This window comes from Poecilia mexicana, unplaced genomic scaffold (assembly GCF_051168715.1).
Source record: "Poecilia mexicana isolate PSO_F unplaced genomic scaffold, ASM5116871v1 scaffold_20, whole genome shotgun sequence".
NCBI classification, from domain to species: Eukaryota; Metazoa; Chordata; class Actinopteri; order Cyprinodontiformes; family Poeciliidae; genus Poecilia; species Poecilia mexicana.
In genome coordinates this window covers 6,100,670-6,121,377 of record NW_028263389.1, presented here as the reverse complement: position 1 = coordinate 6,121,377, position 20,708 = coordinate 6,100,670, and the positions used below count along the sequence as shown (strand labels likewise).

At 39.5% G+C, this 20,708-nt stretch overlaps 2 protein-coding genes across 2 annotated transcripts; both read left to right on the top strand.

Moving 5' to 3' along the window:
- Positions 1-602: 602 nt before the first annotated feature.
- On the top strand, positions 603-4,615 carry fbxo45 (F-box protein 45). The gene is made up of 3 exons (XM_015002930.2): positions 603-1,346; positions 2,158-2,514; positions 3,651-4,615. The coding sequence occupies exons 1-3, from the start codon at positions 1,017-1,019 to the stop codon at positions 3,834-3,836; spliced, it is 873 nt and encodes a 290-aa protein (XP_014858416.1). The 5' UTR covers positions 603-1,016; the 3' UTR covers positions 3,837-4,615.
- Positions 4,616-9,283: 4,668 nt separating this feature from the next.
- nrros (negative regulator of reactive oxygen species) lies at positions 9,284-14,481 on the top strand. Its single transcript, XM_015002936.2, has 3 exons — positions 9,284-9,719; positions 10,979-11,093; positions 12,403-14,481. Exons 2-3 carry the CDS (start codon positions 10,992-10,994, stop codon positions 14,356-14,358), a joined length of 2,058 nt encoding a protein of 685 aa, XP_014858422.2. The 5' UTR covers positions 9,284-9,719; positions 10,979-10,991; the 3' UTR covers positions 14,359-14,481.
- Positions 14,482-20,708: the final 6,227 nt, after the last annotated feature.

Sequence of the window (20,708 nt, the reverse complement as noted above, 5' to 3'; positions counted from 1 at the left end):
CGAGTTCATCAGATTTAAAACAAAAATGATAAACGTTAGGTGAATTTGATGAGTAATTTTTAATCAGTAAGATTTTTATTTCAATACAAATAACAGAGACTTCTGCACGACCTTAAAACAAAATGTGCCTAAAATTAACACAGTCGCAATCTACTACATTTAATTAAGTTTGCGTTTATATATATATATATATATATATATATATATATATATATATATATATATATATATATATATTAATCCCCATTAAGTTCACCGTTTAAAAAATGACGAGAACACAACCGTCTTGCAAGTCTCTCAACACAAAAGTCCACTCACAATATGGCAGCAACGTTAACAACGAAGCGTTTCGGATTTCTTTTGCCCTTCGGAGTTAGTTATTTTTCTCTCTCTCTTTCTCTTTCTATCTCTTATGATTTTTTTTTTTACTTAATAAAATAATTATTTATTTTTCACTGTACGCCATATGTTGAGGACACGTTTAATGACAATAAAAACAACCGTAACAGGTCAGAAAATATTATTGCATCGATTGAGAAAGACATGGTTTAAGTCATACGTTTTTTTAAAAAAAATAATGTTTTAAAAATGTAGCCTCATATTTGGTAAACATTGTGAAATTGTGAGCTCATTATTCTGACAACTATGTGGTCCTTAAAGATCAATAAAAACATAACAGCCCGATTTTGGGTCTGCATTTCATTGGCATTTGGTTGACTCATACATTTAAAATCATTTGAGTAGTTCTAAATAAATTAAATAGTTTCACATTTAAGTGTAATACAGTTTTCCGACAAGGCTGCGAGTATTTTACTTGCTCTTCCAGGACCTTGACGCATCGCTTCATTCAGCCATTGAACTGGGAAGAGCAGGGTCTGTGCTCATGGTTTAACTGCGACCTGCGTGGGGCTTTTACAGGTAAAATGACGCCGTTTTGGTCATTTTAGAGGTCGCCTCACAGCACACGGTGAAACTATTCGGTCGGCCGGTGTCGTCGTTGAGGAGCAAGGACCCCAATGTCTGTAGCAGCCGCTGGGGGAGGAGGCTCTCCCTGCTTGGGCGCAGCAGCGGCGGCGGCCAGTTGCAGCTCCGCCGGTTTGTCCTACGCTACTCCGGCGGGCGGAGGCGCAGGGGTGGCCGGGAGGTTGCCAGCCCGAGTGCTGGAGCATATTTTCTCCTATCTAGAGCTGTTTGACCTGATGCGCTGCTCGTTGGTCTGCTGGCACTGGAACAACATTCTGGCGGATGAGAACAGCGAGGTGTGGCGCAGCCTCAGCTCTCGGACGCTAAGCGATGAAGCCCTGCGGTCTGATATCCTGTGCAACCTGCCCACATATAAGGGGAAGGTAGGCTTCCACAGACCGTCTTGTATAGGAATGTGGGGAACGTGGTAGAGTTCCTTTCAAAATCCTTCCTAGGAAGGTTTTTATTGGACAAGAAGCAACAGTTCTCTTCTGTTATCTATTAGCACGATAAAGCTAATATATACTTAGTGTACATGTTTGCAATCGTTTTTTAATGTATATTTTAAGCAGGACTTAGTAGGACGGACGATATGCGTTTCTGTTTTCATGCTCATCAAGTAAGGGTTCTCTGTACTGACTCCAACTCTTGTGGATCTTATCATATCATCTGATCTTATATAACTAAACAATGTGAAAGGTGTCACTAAATTGAAGATTTTCACTCCTTTAAAAATGAAAACAAACAATAGAGATACTACAAATTCTTCATCATGTATTGTTTTTATCCTTTATTATTGCTGTATTTTATTGAAGATGAAGCCTAACATTGATCTCTAGATAAACAGTTCATACCTCTGTAAACCATTTCACCTTTTGCCACTTTGCAGCCACTAATTTAAGTGTATTTTATTGGTATTTGAACACAAAGTGGATGAAAAACTTTGGATGTATAAGAATCTGAAAAAGTGTGGCCTACATGTCTTAATATTGAAAACTAAATGCCATGCTGCAACAAAATGTAGATTGTTCTGTTGCTGTATAGCACAAAGATATGGCAAAAACCAATGGAGGCACCAAACATCCCTCCAAGATGACAGTCCTTATGTAACAGACAAAGTTTTGAAACCCTTGTGCAACTAATAATCACAATAGACGCCAACCGTGTGACTGATGTCATGTCTTCTATCAACAGCTTAAGGCTTTCCAACACGCCCTGAGCTCCCATGACTGCTCCCGCAACGTTTATGTGAAGAAGAACGGCTTCACCCTGCACCGCAACCCCATAGCCCAGAGTACGGACGGCGCGCGGGGCAAAATCGGCTTCACAGAAGGCCGGCACGCCTGGGAGATCTGGTGGGAAGGGCCCCTGGGCACCGTGGCCGTGATAGGCATCGCCACGAAGCGGGCGGCGATGCAGTGCCAGGGCTACGTGGCCCTGCTGGGCAGCGACGACCAGAGCTGGGGCTGGAACTTGGTCGACAATAACCTACTTCACAACGGGGAGGTCAGCGGAAACTTCCCGCAGTGCAACAACGCGCCCAAATATCAGGTGAGCGTAGCGCGTCCCGCAGTTTTACTGCGACTGCACCGAAATGAAATCATGTTGGAAAATTAGAATTTAACAGAAAACCCAAATTCAGCGTTCAAATAACGCTGTTTCTCAGCAAATTGAGGAGGAGAGGTTAAGTGGCAGGAATAAAAGTGTAATTTAAAAAAAAAAGTTTATTGAGCATCAGGGATTTTCAGAGAGCTGTTAAGTAAGTCCTCGTTTCACCAAGTCACAGTGAGCCCAGCCGTCTAGCAGGAAGCACTTTGTCCTTACCTCTGCTGAGAAGCTTGATGGAGATGCTGAGTTTGTTTCCCAGCAGGACTTGGCACCTGCACACACTGTCAAATGTTCCAATACCTGCTTTAATAATCATGGCATCACTTTGCTTGATTGCTACCATAGAAAATTTATGATCTGTTAAGAGGCAGCTGACAGAACAATACAAGTGAGATGTAACTCATGCAAAAAGATGTGGAGTGCATGTACTGCACAGTACATGAGCCTAGTTTTCAGTAGGATGACATTTCTGTATTAAAAATTCCCCCTTTTTTTCAATCTTACTTCATGTTGTGAATTTCTGAAGAATTTAATGTTCATTTTTCATTAGTTGTAAGCCATAATCATCAATATAATAGAAATAGACACTTGAAGTATTTCACTTTTTGGACCGAATTTAAAAAAATGATGGTTTTCAGTGATGCACTTCTAAATGCAAAACGTGATTTAATTGCTTTTATTTAAAACTGGAAGGCAACAAAAATCCTATTAATGCAAAAGATTGATTTTTACACTTATAAATTTTACCTTTGCATCATTTTTAGTGGCATTTTGATAAACAAAATTTAAATTTTGTTTATCTGCTATTTGTAGGTTAAAACAAGCTTGTAGCCGGTTAATTAGTCAGGCTATCAGGTGAGGTAGCTAGCCTGAAGTTGGCCGCTTAACAGACAATCCTATTCTTAATACGTCATTAGAAGGACTTTTACTGTAACATTCCCATAAACAAAAAACTGAAATAATACATTTACACTGGCCCATCACTAGTCTCAAATCATATTTTCTGCAAATTGTCATTCTTTGAAATCAATCGCTTCTGTGTACTCATACTCCGCAATGTGACTATTTATCGTTGACAGATCGGGGAGCGAATACGAGTAATTCTAGACATGGATGACAAGACGTTAGCCTTCGAGAGGGGCTTCGAGTTCCTTGGCATCGCTTTCCGCGGACTTCCTAAAGTCTGCCTGTTCCCGGCCGTCTCCGCCGTGTACGGCAACACTGAAGTCACAATGGTTTATCTGGGAAAACCTCTGGACGGCTAGACGCACATTAACCCCGTTTTCGCATTAAACACAAACTTCCGACAGGAGCAGAACCTCCTCTGCCCCACTTTTTTTGTCAACAGACTGCTACCACTTTCTGTCATGAAGTTCGAATGTGGCTGAGAAAAACAGACTTTGGAGTTGAGGTCTGGCTCTTTTACTGCAACTTGACAAGAACGCACGGGAGGGCGCACACACCACGTGGAAACGGAAAACCATACGGACTGTCACAAACATGTTTCTGTACCGACGTGGAACGACTCCACTTTTACAGTTTGGCTGCTGGACTGTTTTGATCGCAGGACAGCAGAGCATCGTTTTATTTCCTGTATTTCAGATGAATAATGCTAAACAATTATGTAAGACGTCATTTCTGCTTCAATGAGGCCAGAACTACTCTCAACTGTGGCAGATACTTTAGCATTTTAAGTGAAAGAGTACTTATTAAAGTTAGTTAAAACAACACTCTGCGGGTTAGCCAATGTCATCTGTTCTGTCCAAAATCGGACTGCGGTGAATTGAAACCGAGTCCTCTTTGACTTGTTGGTACACTTTGATCAAATTCAAAAATGGACGACCAGCTGTCAAGTGCATGAATTGCAGACATAATTATTTCATAAACGGTGCAAACTTTGCCTGTGTCATGACAATATGTGTCCTTTTTAATGTGCTACTGTAGTATTACATGTTATTTATTTTGTGATTTTATCTCTGGTACTATAGACACTGTATGGTTGTATGGCCTGAAAATAAAGTCTTCACGGTGCCACAATAACAAAGATTTCTGTGTTTATTTTTTAAGACATATTATCCTCCTTAATAAAATCTTCTTTGTGTTTTTTTTTCTATCATACTTGAATGTTTTAAATTGAACAAATTTTGATCTCAGTCAATTATTTATTTAGTGAAAATGCCAACCCCAAAGACTGTCAGACAATCACCAACATGCTTGATTGTTAGTAAAATGTAATTTTTCTGAAATGTATTAGTTTTACGCCAGTTTTAACAGGAAATCCATTTTCCACAATGTTACATTTTCATCTTGTTAGTCCACAGAATATGTTACTTTGGGTCAGCAGCGGTTTTGGCCTTGGAACTCTCCCATGGATACCTTCTCAAGCCAAGTCTGTTTCTTATTGTTGAACCGTGAACGTTGAGTGGAAATCTTTCAAATCATGATGCAAGCACCAAACCTCGTGAAAACATTCCTTGGACATTGCTCTTAAAAAGAAATTATGCGAACCATTTGAAATCAAAGATGGCTGCCATGCAAATGGCATATTGTACCACAGAATCCTACGACATTGATCAATCTGGATGCTTTATGGGCAAGTCTGTACATACATATAGCAAATCCTACTTCTATACCGGATATGGTGGTCATCTTGAAAATGTCTAAGGAGTATCTGTGTGCTAAATTTGCTGCTTATACCACTATTTGAACGATTTCTATGCTGTACTAATCGACATTAACTGAGGCAAGTGTGAGAACTCCAGTGCTTTAGGTGTTGTGTTGGGTTGTTCTTGGATGAGCCAGAGGGCTCTTGGAATAATTTGGACTACAGTTTCACAAACAAGGCTAGGTGTTTTTTTTTTTTGTGCTTACTCAGCTCAGCTTTACTTGAGGCAGAATGCTGGGTCAGTCATTGACAAGCTTCCAGTTTCAAAACCCAGTCAGGCACAGAGTTTGCATGTTCTACCCTGTCGGTGCCCTGACCTTCTCCCAAAGTCCAAAAATGTATATTTAATGATAATTAGTCTCTGTAAGTTTCCATTAGACATGTGTTTGTGTGCATGCATATTTCTCTCTGTGTTGCCCTGTGATGGACTGGGGGATCTGTCCGGGGTGCATCCTGCTTCTTTCCCAATGGATAAATGACACAGACAATGGATCTTTTTTCTGATATTACTATTAGTTTGATTATCTGAAAGTTTGCATACTCTGAAAACTGAAAATCGGAACATCTTTTAGCTTGTGATTGCTTCTCCATGATGATCAAAGACACAGATGATTTCTTTGATGGTAAAATGTTCAACATTATGCTATGGTTGACTGCTGTAAAATGAAATCTGAGAGCAAGCACGAGAGAGCCGACCTCAGATGCTAAATTATTTATGAACTAACATAATGTAGATATGTTAGCTCATATCAACATTATATTTTTGATCTGTGTTTAATATAGCAAATCACAATTCTCTTCCCAACACTGATTGTGCACAATCACAAAGAACTATATCCCTTTTTTCCTCCATCGCCGATATAGATGTTACTTAATAAGATGCTAAATCACTAACGTGTACTTTGTTTTCATTACATTTTTTATTTTAATTGTGGCTCCAAGCTTACAATGTTTTATTTACCATTTCATGGGAAAACACCAAAGATGTGACACTTTGTTACCAATGTAAAGAATCACTGTGTGGCTCGTAAAGCAGTGTAAATTTTCGGTCCCCTCAAAATAACTCACTCAAAAGTTAAATGAAAATCTCCAAGTTTTCGTTGTAGATTTTCAAAAATATTGACCGCTCAATATTTTGAGCCACAGCAAAGTCAGACACTTAAGGTAGATGAAATTATGAAAGCGCCAAATGCATTTACACGTAGTTCCTCATATGACCACACGGTGTCGCAAATGTCTTAAGATGAAACATAGAACATTGTTCTCTACACCACCAAACACTGACGAGATCATCCTGTATTCTTCCATCTTCCATACCGACTGTGCTGGCACCCAGCAGTGAATGGAGGACATATATGTCCAACATCTATATTGTTGGACTGTGGGTGGAAGCTGGAATATGTTGAGAGATCCAACACATGCACGAGGAAAACATGTAAGCTCCACGGAGAAAGCCCCCAGGCTCTGAGTGGACGCATATCAAGCATATGTGCATGTGACGCAAACACATTCTGTTATTTGTAACTATAATACTTTGTGGTTCACATTCATTGGTGAAGTACTAGGAATAAAATGAACCTGGCCATGTGATTGGATTTTGATAGATCACAGTGGATCGCAGGCTTGGCAATATGGTGATGCAGGCCTGAAATCAGGAGGCTGTGAGACACAGGATGTCACATGCTGTAGTAGAGAGCTACATCAGTGACATCCTGCGTCAGTGTGCTTGACCCCTGAGTTGCAGACAATGCCAAACATTTATACGACAGAGTCTCTCAGAGATCACAGTGGCTTGGTGGACAAACTCTATTTTCAACCGATTTCAAACAAAATAGCATAAAATAAGCCTGAGAACAGCTGCTGAATGGCTGCTGCTTTTGTGCAAAAATATTAGGTGCAATGCCTGAAAGTCCGACTCAGACTTCAACTCAGATCAAAGGCCAGAGAGCTACACCATAGAAGTCACTAGGATTGAGCCACATCACACAAGTGAAACCATCTTGTTGGCCTACGACACCCTGTGATAAACATAACTCTCCGCCGAATGGCCAAACATACCATCATCAAAACACATCCTTTTGTTAAAGTGACGGCCAAGATTATTCAACCCTCTAGCTCACTTTACTCTCACTTTACCAGCATGTTTCTTCTGAAAAGGAAGGAGTAGTAATGTTTTGTGGTGACCCAGTCAGAGTGCCAACTTGAATCTCTAAAGATGAGGTCGATTGCAAGGGGGGCCCTTCAACCTCAAAGACTTGAAGCTCATCAACAAAGATAAACTGTGAGATCACCTTGTGGAAACCAGCGAAAAACCGTTCAGCGATTAAAAGGAGGGTTTGATTTCTGTCGTGCAAAAACATGGATTTTTTTCCTGGTGAGGCACAGACCATCTTGTTTCCAGAATTGGCAGATTGTAAGGTGGGAGTATAATAATCAGCAGTGATGTCAGGCTAAAGAAGATGGCAAAAACGGTCTTTGAAGAGCCGGTGTTTGCTGAACTAAATACAGTTCCTGTGGAAAAAACCCATATCAATGTGGGTCTATTATATTTAAGACCTTCCTTTTGCAGGGTGGCAAGAAAAACAAATATATACATATACAACTAAAGCAGGAAACCGATGCACAATTTTGAAGCAGACCTGTTTTTCTTTGTCTGCACCGTTGTAACCCACAGTTATTTAAAAGCGACTCCACTCTCTTCTAGCGATTTTTAATTCAACTTTGGAGCTTTAGTGGTTCCTCGATTCCTGATCATTCTCATCTTTCATGTGAAAAAGGTAGCCTAGGTCCGACGGATAAAACCTGGACACTGTTGGGGGTTCCAACCTGACGATGAACCCAAACATCCAATCCAAACTAAACCTAGTTTGGATTGGAAGAATTGGGATAATATTAAGCTTCGGTACTGACCTAAACCTGTCAGTGAGCTGTAGTTGAAAGCTACACCCTTGCCGTTAAAAACACCCCCATTTTAAGTTTCCTCTGCCCGTTTTGAAAAGAAGAGCAGTCAAATATTGAGACACTTTTATACCAGAGCCTTTTTGTTTTCTGATGAAAGCAAGTTGCTTCTCTGGAACCTAGTAATGGTTTCCAAAACAGATATCCGTGGGGGTGTATGCTTGATTTTGAGCCGCTGTAAAATCCAGTGCTTGTTCTTAAGATCAAGTCGTTTGCGTAATGTTCATTTCACCCTGGAAGTAGAATGATTCAAATGCAGGATGAAAAATAGAAATCTAATACGAGCTGGGTCGTATGTGCACCTCCTGTCGGAGCCGTTTTTGACGGTAATTCGTGACAGACCATGATGCCACACAGAACCACAATTTCAGAAGACTTCCATGTCATCTGATGGACTCAAGTTTTCCTAAACCACCAGAAGGTTTTGCTTCCATTATTTCTCGCGAGACAAGTTTGCCCTTGTGCAAAAAAAAAAAAATAAGTTGGCGGCACGTTTTTGTCAGTGCCCATTCTAAGTTGTCTCTTAGTCGTCTCACAAAGAGCAGCTGAGTCAATACGCACATTCTGTATTGCACATGCCACCTAATTTTAAACCAGTCAGAACCGAGAGCCTGAGATATCCTGTACGAAAACAGGAAGGAATTACTAACAAATGAACTATCCAAGGACAGAAACGGCACTTCCTGATTCCCAATTCCCTATTCTTGCACCCATTAGATTTGAAAGCAGCAACCCTGAAGGAGCTCAACCAACTTTAATCGAGTTGGTTAAGCTCCTGCCGATTTTCAACAAGAAGACCGGAACAGTTTGTGGAACTTTGTGGTTGCTGAAAGTAGCCATTTTGTAGATTTATTAGCAGCTGTGTAGAGCATTAATGACACCCCACCTGCAACAAAACTGTCAGTTTTGCTGAATTTCCTGGTCCCAGAACCACTGCGATCCTTCAGCGTAAGTTTAGTAAACCTGCCTTAATGCAGATGTACCTCAGCTTCTGCGAGAGGCCGAAAAGCAGGCAGGAAGGGTGTGTGTGTGTTGAGTGGTTTCCTTTCTAGTAGCTTGACTGATCAGAATGAGCGGAGGGTGTGAAGGGTGTGTTCTCGTTGGGTTTTTGCGGTGGCACTTATGCTGCTGGTACTAGTCGTCTCTCTTGTCACAACACAACTTGTGTGTGATGTTGCAAAGAGCAAAAAGGAAGAAAAAAGATGAACACGCACACGGTCCTGCTCGTTAGCTGTTGAGCCTGCGCTCGCCTTCCTGTGGCTCTGGTCTTGAGAACCTCAGTGTGTTTGCAACTTGTCCATGTGACTCGGTTTCCGTTGCCTGCCTGCTTCCGTGAAGAGTAACAAAAAAAAAAAAAAAAAACAAAAAAAAAAGGGGCACTAGCGCTTCAGTAAAGAGAGGAGCGCTGCAGCTGAAAGTCACACACACACGAGACGAGAGCTCTTTCTACAGCAGCAAGTCACTCAGCGATATGGTCAGGGGATCAACCGTCAGTGGCTTGGGAAATCCGCATCTAACCACCAGTGTAAGTAAATGCACTAAGCTCCGTTCAACCACTGCAGTATGCTAACAGACACGGCTAAATAAGCAGATGCTGAATGTTTGACAACCTTTAAGCAAGATATGGGAATGACATGCTCTGAAAAACAGACATTGCTTCGCACTTCTTATGCAAGTTGGTTAAAGCCTCTTAAGCGTCAACTCTGGGATGGATTTTTAGTTCACAATAATAGAAGGAATTTATATGCAGGGTTGCATGATTTCAAATTGTACTGTACGGCACTTTTTTTTTTTTTTAATCCAACCAGTGATTTTTATCTCGAGCGGGTTGTGTGTTATCTTTTAAACAAGTTTGTTCTCAGAACAGTAGTCATGTGCGACAAAGTGCACAGCAAGCAAGCGGCGCGCAGCGGTGGAGTGGCTGTGAATCCTGAAGATTGCCGATAAACAAAAGTATAGCAAAAAAAAAAAGTTGGCATTAAAAGATTTGTCGTCGACATGGCATTTCCATGTAATAATAATAATAATAATAATTAATAATAAGTCAGTATTAAACGTGCATCGACTAACAATGCGTGCCGGCAAAAGGGGAACACAAAACCTCCCTATTTCAAACGCATGACAGCGGTTTGAGAAGAAATTTGGGAAATTTTGACCAAAGCTTCCGTTCTCATGAAAAAAAAAGCCACTTTCTGCTCCCTGATATAGGATCTAAATTCAAAAATTCTAAATCTGTGAAATACGTTAGACTGTCATGAGTATGTAGATTAATGGAAAGAAGTTACATGCAGCGTACATCTCATGTTTTAGGATTTCTAACCACTGGAAAAAAAAAAATAAATTATGGACCAGATATTTTAGTCATGCACTTTTAGTGCCAACAGTTCAGCGTAGTGTGACAGTTAAGGATTTGGGAAATTATTAAAATGGGAAAACACAACCTTACGTAATTCATATAATAGAAAATGCATTTTTTCACTTGCAGTATGACCATTTTTTTCTTATTTTGAGTCAGAAACTGAAATCTAGCTTTGGCAATTGCGAAAAAAGAGCCTTACTTTTAAATCAGCTTAACATCAAGCAGCTATTTCATTATTTTTGCTTTCATTTCTCCTTCTCCTTGAGTAAGTGCAAGGTTAAAAAAGTTACCATTGAGTAATTTCAGCTATCTTTCGTGGCACAAAAGATTGTTTTATTTATTTATTTTTTGGTAAACAGAAATGAAACTATTGAGAAGTGACAACTTTTTTATTTTTTTGTCTTCTTTCTTTTTTCTTTTAACAGTGAGAATGATAAAATGCCAGACCAAGGTCTTATTCCCGTCCTATTTTGCTTGTTGGCTATGTGGAGAATCCTGACACCCGTCTCAAGCCATCCACAATACAGCCCCTGCAAGCTGGTAAGATGCATCACTTTCATTTAGATTAACAAAGTGTGAAATATACAAAGACAAAAATAAAGAACACGGGAAGGAGCTGCGTCCAAAAGGCGCTGGCTCTGCAAAACATTATTTTACTTCCTTAGGATTATTTATGAACTTACTTAAAAAATCAAACAACAAATTAAAGTTCTTCCTAGCTATTGAGATGTAAAATCTATAAAGTAATACATACATGCTCATAAAAATACAAAAAAAAAAAAAATCTAATTAAGAAAAGAGCAAAAAGTGATTGTTAGAAAAGATAATAAAATACTACTGCGCAAATACAAACAATTATTTAGACCAGAAATATGACACCATAAACTACTGCTGAGGAAATCTGTAAATTCATGACAGATTTCCCAATACAACCAGACTAAGTAAACATTATAAAATATTTGCATCGAAAACTGATTAAAACTGAGTAAAATACACTAAAAATATTTTTTTGAGTTATTGTCTGTGTTCACTCATTTGTTGCTATTTTTTATTTTACGCTCAACACACAGGGCAGAAAGCTGTAAATTACTATCACTACTTACCTAACGTATCAACCTATTTTACATACCGACCCTAGATAAGGCCGGCACATAGTTTGCAGAACGTTTTTGACTGAGTGGTAAGAGGAATGTTGAGATTTTTTTTTTTTTTTTTTGTATTAGCCTTAGTCATTTGAAATTTTCGAACCAATCGCAAAATAGTTCTCATGCACATGAAAAAAACCGTTCTGCTCAGATGATGTGCTGAGAACAAACTGCAGCTCTCCTAAAAAGAGAGAAAACAAAAGGTTGGCTTTGTAAAAGTGGGCTTTCGTTGTTATCGTCTTAGTAGGACGAGGTCCAATCAGCAATCTAAAACTATAATCTATATATATATATATATATATATATATATATATATATATATGTATATATATATATATATATATATATATATATATATATATATATATATATATATATAAAACGTGCTAATATAGCAGTAGTAATGCCGACATAGCGTCCTACCATGTGGATGATTATATCAATGTGATGTGCTGTTGAAAGTAAACTAAAAATCTAACTAAAAGAGCTTTGACATGATGATCTTTAACCCCACACTTAACCCGATGCTACAGTCCACAACGCTGGTCTTTACTTATGTGGAAATATTTATTTTTCTAAAGTTTTGGTCGTCACTTCAAATGAAACCAGATTTTTATTACTTTTTGGAACGATGAATTCATTCTCCTTCATGACTAACAACACAATGCAAAAACTGAAACCTGCGTCCTTTTGTTTCTCTACAGGTACAAAAAGCAGCGCTGTGCAACAATGGCAACCTCTCATCTGTACCAGAAAGACTGCCCGGGAACTTAGAAGAACTTCAGCTCAACTACAATCAAATTAAAACACTACATGACGTCTCTTTTCTTCGCTACCCATCACTAATCACCATAACTTTAGCTTGCAATGGTCTGGAGAAAGTACAATCAAATGTTTTTCGAGATTCACAATTGTTAGAGAACCTAAACCTCGCAAATAACAATATAAACATTGGCTTTGAGGAAACCAGCCTTGCATTAAGAACGCTACCTAGTCTGAGATTTCTAGATCTTTCTGAGAATAAGCTTACCGATGAAATGGCTTCCACTCTACTTCAAAACGTATCATCCCTGGAGTACCTCAATCTTTCTGGAAACCTCTTGCAGAGATTGGATGAGACCTCGTTCAGGGATCTTCATAACCTCAAAGACCTTGATCTCCAAAGAAACATAATGTTTGAAATTGACAGCGCCTTCGGGAGCAACCCAAAGCTTCAGAGGCTCAACTTGGCCTTCAACTATCTGCCTTGTCTGACTGACTTCCACATGACTCAGTTGGTCGTCCTCAATGCCAGCTATAACTTCATCGAGTGGTTTATCTCAAGGCAGGATCTCAACGACACTTTCCAGCTGGAGACGCTTGATCTGTCAAATAACAGGCTCTTCTTTTTTCCTTTCTTGCCCACACGCAGTAAATTGCAGAACCTTTATCTCTCGCACAACATTCTCAGATTCTATGAGCATTTAGCAGACAATCGCACACTCCAGAACGCAACCACAAGTGTTGAGTTCTATAACCTAAAAAAGCACATAAAAAATGTGACTGCTCAGTTGTGGGGTGATGACCTTCACGGTGATGTTTCTTCTCTGGACACTTTAGATTTGAGAAGAAACCGAGTGGATTATTTCCCCGATGGATTTATTCAGAAAATGCCCACCCTGTCAAGACTCTGGATGGCCACGAACTGCCTGGAAACACTCAACTTCTCAACAGAACAGTTCTCCAGCAACTTGTACGAACTGGATATTAGCAACAACAAACTGAGCCAGGTTTCGGCGAATGATGGGTCGCTTAGCATGCTAGGCAATCTGACTTACGTCAACCTGAGTCGGAACAATCTGAAGGAGCTACCTTTTGGATTATTTTCTTCATTGCCAAGAATCCACTCTGTGGACTTGAGCTATAACAACATTGGCATTTGCCTAACTGATGAAAGAAAGATCAACACCAGAAGCATTACAGAATGCTTGCAGTGGAACAACATTGACTCCCTTAGGCAGCTTCACCTTAGAGGTTGCAACCTTGAAGCTGTCCCAAACTCTGCATTCACAGGGTTGTCGCTAACCCACCTAGAACTGTCTGACAATCCTAGCATTGATGTCCAAGATTCATTACAATGTTTAAGCAGGACGTTGCAACATCTGGGCTTAGGAAACACTCAAACACGAGACATTGACTTGTCCCACTTTCAAAGTCTGAAGTCACTTAATCTATCTAGGAACTCTCTTTACCATCTTCCCAAATCACTTTATCAGATTGACCTGAAAGTCCTGGACGTGAGGGACAACAGACTGTCCACCATCCCTTTTGGTGAAGCTCGTACACTAGCCTCAAAACTTCAAACTATTTTCCTCAGTGGAAATGCATTCAACTGCTGCCAAACAGAGTGGTTTAAGATATTTGAAAGTGCAAAGACAATTAATATGGTTGCAGTGTCAGATATTGAATGCCAGGATATCCTACAAACGACGCACAGAGTGCAGGACTCAGAAAGATTTTATTGTTTAGAGGCAGGGGAGTCAATCCTCTGGTACATTCTGCTTCTTTTGCCCATTTGTCTTTTTTTGACCGGAATCTCTATTGTTACGTTCCTCACCTACAAGCCCAAACTCCTACAAACATCGATCAAAAAGAAGTATTTGAAGCCCACGTCCTACTGATACTTTATAAACACCAAATGTCAATGCATTTTGTACATTGTCTAGATGTTGAAAATAAAATAAAATGCACTTCAAAAGCTATCCACAGTGATAACCGCATCAATAAAGGTGCATTTAACTTTGTCCTATTGCCTTGTATTGCTCCTTGAACTGTGGTTAAAAACCAGCCCGAGTCCTAATACCGTCATGTAAAACTGTGGCTGTGTTTTTGTGGGTCTCGGTTTGTCAGTATGTGGGTGTGTGTGTGTGTGTGTGTGTGTGAAGATATGCAGAAGTAGAGTGATGCAAGCTGTAGCTATAAGCAGCAGAGGAAACATGAAATTTCCTGTTTTGCTAAGATGTGCAGCAACTGCCCAGTTCTGTATCTCAGAGAGGAGGGGTTTGGGGCTTTCTTCCCATCAGTGAGACGAAGACGCTTCATCGACATGCGATTCCAGTGCGCTGGTGCGTGCGAGGAGTCACTCTGGGTCACCTCGGCTCAGTCTTTTCAATAAAACGTGCTGCACGATCTGTGTCGACGCAATGTTTTATTCACAAATCGATGAAAATACGACCATCTGTGGCTGTGAAACAACAGCTCAACATTATGCTGCACAGAAGAAAGCAGCGGGGCATTCACAGTCCTGTGTGTGCGATTTGTGTCGCTGTGTAGTAGCGGGGAGGCTGGTAGAAAAGTGTGCAGTTGTATAAAGTGCCGGAGTCAAACCAGAAGGTAACCAAAATACCACTGTGGTGATGCTCAGGGTCATGGTGGTTGGAACATAAAAAGAGAAACCAGAGTGAAGCATTCTCCGAGTCTCAAAAACTTCATTAGTTTTGACACTGCTTTTGCCTTACGCATTATGAGTCAGTAAAAAATCAAACGTGATTTCAGCTTTTATCTTGCTGTAAAACATGTTGAAAAGGAGAAAATATATATATATGCATGAGTGAAAACTGGGTCAAAATCAGGTGATGCAATATTGTCAACAGAGGGCAGAAGCTGATAAGAGTGAGAAATAAACTCATGGCTTGAGGTCTTTGGTTCAGGTGTTGGTCGTTTATGGAAACAGTGTGGCCCTGCACAGATGATCATCATATTGATGTCTTAAGAAGAGTGTAAGGTGACCTTGAAACTGAAATACTACAACAAATAGAGGTTTTGGATCTGAGAAAAGTGAAAATGTTAGGTGGCAAGTAGTCAATGCGCAGAGGTAAAGAGTTGATTCTGGTTGAACGAAATGGCAAAACGACGACAATCAGTCATTTAAGGAAATTCCTTCGCTGCTTCTTTAGATTGTGGAAAATTAGTCATTCCATTTGATTACTCAACTATGGAAAACAACTTTATTAAAAAAATTAAACGAGCAATACACACTGCACTGAACACGAGTTACTGATTTCATAATCTATGAGGATACGACACGCACAGGAAGTTATGCACACAGGACATCAGGCTGGAAATACATATCTATGTTGAGTTTTTTTTCTATTAAATAGCCCATCTGTGGTTACGTGGAACAAACTAAGATGGGTTACCAAATATACACCACAAGTATACGCGTGGCTGACTGTAAATGGTATTTGCGTGCGTACTTCTTTGCATGTGTGCCGCAACAGTTTTTCACAGATGAATGCAAATATGTTTAGAGAAGTGAAATTGGGTGTTAAATGGATGATTTATATGTTTCCAGGCAGCAATTTTGCATGTATGAGCTGCAAACCTTCAAATGTACCAAGTGGACATGTCATATCAGAAGAAGCCAGACTTACACAAATACCAGCCACAGGGATCGGAACAGCTTTGGATGGTCAATCTGCGGATGAAGAACCTCTGAGGATGTCCGGGTGTTTTTAGAAACAGGATGTTACAGGAAGAGTGGTGGGGTGCAATGAAAATAGTATTATGGAGAATGGACAGTTCTGTTGCACATACCATTGTCTAAACCTTCTGACTTGGGCTTTTTTTTAACAGGCAGCTTTGTTTGTTGTTTTGCTAAGGATCAGATTTGTGGGTCTAGTCACAACCAGCCAACCAATATGGGTTGCTGTGGTAGCAATGAACATCTCAGCTCTGCACTGCAGCTGCGTCTGAAATGAAACCAGCCTCCACAGTGAGTAGGTCATCTCACTATGTCTGCCCACATTATCTTCTGTATCCATTTGTGTCACTACCTGATGTGACTTCTTGCTAATATCAAAAATTCCCTCTGCTCTGTCACACATATATATCTGCGCTCGCAGTCACACATACGCATGAATGGTGGTTATAAAAGCCATATTTACTTACAAATATCTACCTGGATGTGATGTGAACTCTCACCGAGGCAGAACGTTTTCTTTGCTGGTTTAGATTGTGATGTCTGATTTGATTGACCATGATACTTTGAATAAATTCCTTTAGCAAAAATTCAACTTCTTGTGGGTAGAAAGTTTAAAGTTTAAATCTCATCTGTGACATTTTTATACAGTTTGCATATTCTTCTCCATAGGCTCTGAGGCATAGCTACTCCAGATTCCTCTCGCAGTGTAAAGAGACACTCCTTAGGCTGGAATTGGCGTGGTCATTGCCTTCCTATGCAACTCCGTTCGATTGTCATCGCTCCTCAGTGTTCTGTATGGTATTTATCCAGATGAAATTCAACCGGTCCAATCAGCAAATACGATGATACTGGATTTCTGTGCTGGTTTAGAATTGGAGTCTGACTAATACAGGGTTGTAGTGCGGCTATGGCGACAAAGGAAGAAAACAAAGCCATTCAGTCCATGTTGGCAACGCTTCCAAATACTGAGCAAGTGAAATGTATAAAGTATTTTATGGTTGGTAAAGATCCATGGCCCTTCTTATGACATGCAAATTTAGGTAAGTTTCAACCAGCTGCCACATTGCATATGCCACGGACAAACATTAGCCCTTGGGTAAAAGCGCTTAAAATCGAGAGGTTAGAGTCCTTGTCAAATGGCGTTTTGACTAAAGTCCAAAGGGTTGGAGTCCCAGTTGACGGCGTCTCAACTAAAGTTCTACAGCCTTTTATTTCTCTTTCTCACTGTTTATGTTTTAATGATGTTTTGTAAATCTCTTTCTCTTTCTCACTGTTTATTACATGCTGTTTTTATTTTAATTATGTAAAGCACTTTGAAATGCCTTGCTGCTGAAATGTGATATACAAATAAAATTTGATTGATTGATTGATTGATTGATTATAGCAACCAATCGTTTTTCCAATAGTCGAGGGAACAGACTCTCTGTAGGAAGCACAGCATCGAGCAAGAGCCTGGTTTTTACTGACTTTTTGCTGTTCACACGTTTGGACCTAATGAACAACTTATTCAGTTGGTCTAATTCACCTGTTATATATAATTTTCCCTCTCAAATGTTGTTCTGCTTACATTCTACTCATATTACAGCTGGAAACATAATGTTTATTGTTGGGCAAAATTAAATCTTGGTGGCTATTAACTGCCCATACAGCAACTTCCTGAGAAAAACATGGTCAAGTAGCAAAAAAAAAAAAAACCTATGTGGCTCATTAGCGATCACACAACTTAATGGCTAATGGGGATTTTAAATTGTTTATTTTCTAACTTCATGTAGAGACTAACTCTACTGTCCTGCTAATACCAACTCATACGCACATGTAAACAAGTAACGATTTGTTTTCATGCGTTGCTTTTATGTCTGGTCACCCTACATTAAAGGGTTGCTAGCTGTCACTGTTATCTGTTATGAGATGGTATATCACTGTTGTAGAATGATACTCACGCTGTTTCACTATTTCTCACTCCCTTATTTCACTTTGAACAATCTCATTCTAAGTAAAAGATGCGCCCGAATCAAGAGCGAATGGCGTTTTTCCCACACTGCTATTTGCAGCTGGTCATTCTGAACGCAGCTGCACGTAGACAATACTCTGAGGTATTCTGTAGATGACTAACTTCCTCATAGAGAGCAAATGAAGAAATGCACCTTAACAGTGACAGTTGTTTTTTTTAAGTAAACCACAAAGCATTGATTTCTAAGTGTATTCACTTATTTTCATAATAAAAGTATTAGTAACCAAAGTTCTAGTTGTTCATTAAAAGGAAAAAGTGTAACATTCCACTATTTTAATACTGACTTCATTCACGCTGGTGCCCAGACCCAACCCCCACTCAAAGCTTGACTCTTTTCCAACATTTATTTTTCTAAAAGGGTTTTTTTTTGTGAAACTAGTGGCCTTTATTTCTACTTCTACGCCATTGTTAATATGTTATTGGAGGTTGAAGTTCCCATACTAAAGATAGATTTTAATTCATCTTAATATTTAATTAGCCAGTCAATGAAACAGCTCAGGCAGGCTGTAGTTTGGGTGAGAATTGTCTTAGGCAAAGGCTAATATTAGCATGCTAATAATTGTGTTAGCACAGATATACTGTTGCTTGTCATGGTCGGCTTATTGTGGATAAACATAAATGTTGATATTTAATCATTATGAAAATCAGGTTAGCTATGTCGTACTTGCAAGTGGAAAGTAGCATGGAGCTCACGCATTACCAGGTGCTATTACCTAAAAAATAAAGCACGAAGCCGCCTTTTCCACATAACGAGCTAGCACCAACACTAGATGAGAGACAAACTATCAGAAGTGCTAACAAAAATTCACTACTGAAGCTATCGCAGCTTTCATGAACAAGGCAGCCATATTGTATTTTGAGATTTAAAAAAAAAAAAGAAGAGTTAGAAATTAAACTTTTGGGGATGGCTGGTCTCTTTTTCCCACCGGGAACTTTAAAAATCCTTAAGATCGAGTGTGCAGATGACAATATTTTTGTCATGCAATGCTCTCTATTGAGCAGCTTGTGAGACCATGAGCAACATTTGCTACAATTCCTGCCTTCCTTCAAAAATCAGGAGTTCCAAACACATTTTCTCCCAAATCGCAGGGTGGTATGAATTGTAGTGCAGAGATACTATCCTAAAACGAATATCCATCTAATCAAGAGAGTACTAAAGATGTCAGTGCATCAAGTGTACTCTGTTTGTGTTCCGTATTATACGAGTCCATTTAGATAAGCCTACGTATGTTTGACTGAGTCAAGGGTTAGACCCACTCGTATCTGCAGAATGAGCTAAATTAGGGATACTGAGCATCAGAGGAGCAGGGAATGTTAGTAATGCAACCCATTACTCTCCATTTTTGGGCAGGATGGTAGACTAAATGGTTACTAAGGCCAAATCATCTAGCAACTATGTAGCTCAATACTTAAAAAGAAAGTGAAATTTTTTTCTTGGTGTCCTAGTACTTTCAGTTTCCTGCGCAAAACATCTTAAATAAGCAGATGCTTATCATTGTGCTTCTGTTTATCACTCTGTTTCCACTGTTAACTTTCCTGCAGAATGTTTTTTCAGTAGTCTCAACTTGTCACCAGATAGGGAGTTGATCGCACATGAACGAGTCTATTATTTATTTATTTTTGGTATCTGCATCCTCTGTTACTGTGACTTGAAAGCCTTCCTCAAGCAGGCTGCAGACACATCGCTGAAATAGCATATCTGAAGAGTTGTGGCAGCCATCAAAATATGAAAGAAAATAAGGACTGCTGAAAGAGGAAGTGCTTTTTCTCAGGCATGCTACTGCTCATCTGATTATCTGTGTGAGCTGGCTGCATTTTACCTCTCCACAAGGGACAAAAACTGTGAAAACGCTCATTTTGGGAACATGAAATGATAATCAACAGTAAGTGATGTGGTCCGGTATGGACTAATAACGGCGTGAAGGTATCACTGTGGTGATACTTTGGTCTGACACGTTATAGTCTGAAATTAAACATAAATGAAAAACTCTTTATTTTGGCCGTGACGTCTACTTAACTTTGCAGCTATAAATACGAAATAGCAAAACTTTAAGAGCAAAGGTAACAAGAGGCTAGCTCTTAGGTTTCACTATGTTCTGGAAAATGAAAATATTGTCCAGTGTATAAAAAGATGTACAGGCAGCTTATTAGTCAACAGGCAGTTTGCAAAACTCACTTCCTCTTTACCCTTCTGCTCTCATGACAGGCCCTTCGCAGTGAACGTAGAGCTTCACCAAGATGTCACAGAAAACCAATCGCACAAAAAAACCCAAAAAAAAACACTGTGACTATTTATCAAAAATAAATAAGCAGAAACTTAAACTTGCACATGTCAAGTTCAAGAATCTATTTTGAATGTTTGCGACAATTTGATCATACAACAGGAGGCAACCAAATTAAATATAGCACAAATACAAAAAAGAAAATGTGTTTGGTCATTTATTTTTGGTTGGGTGTTTTTTTTTTTTTTTAACGATCCAAACAGACCTCTACTACCCGATTCCGAATGTAGTCTCTGATAGAGTTAGAGATTGGTC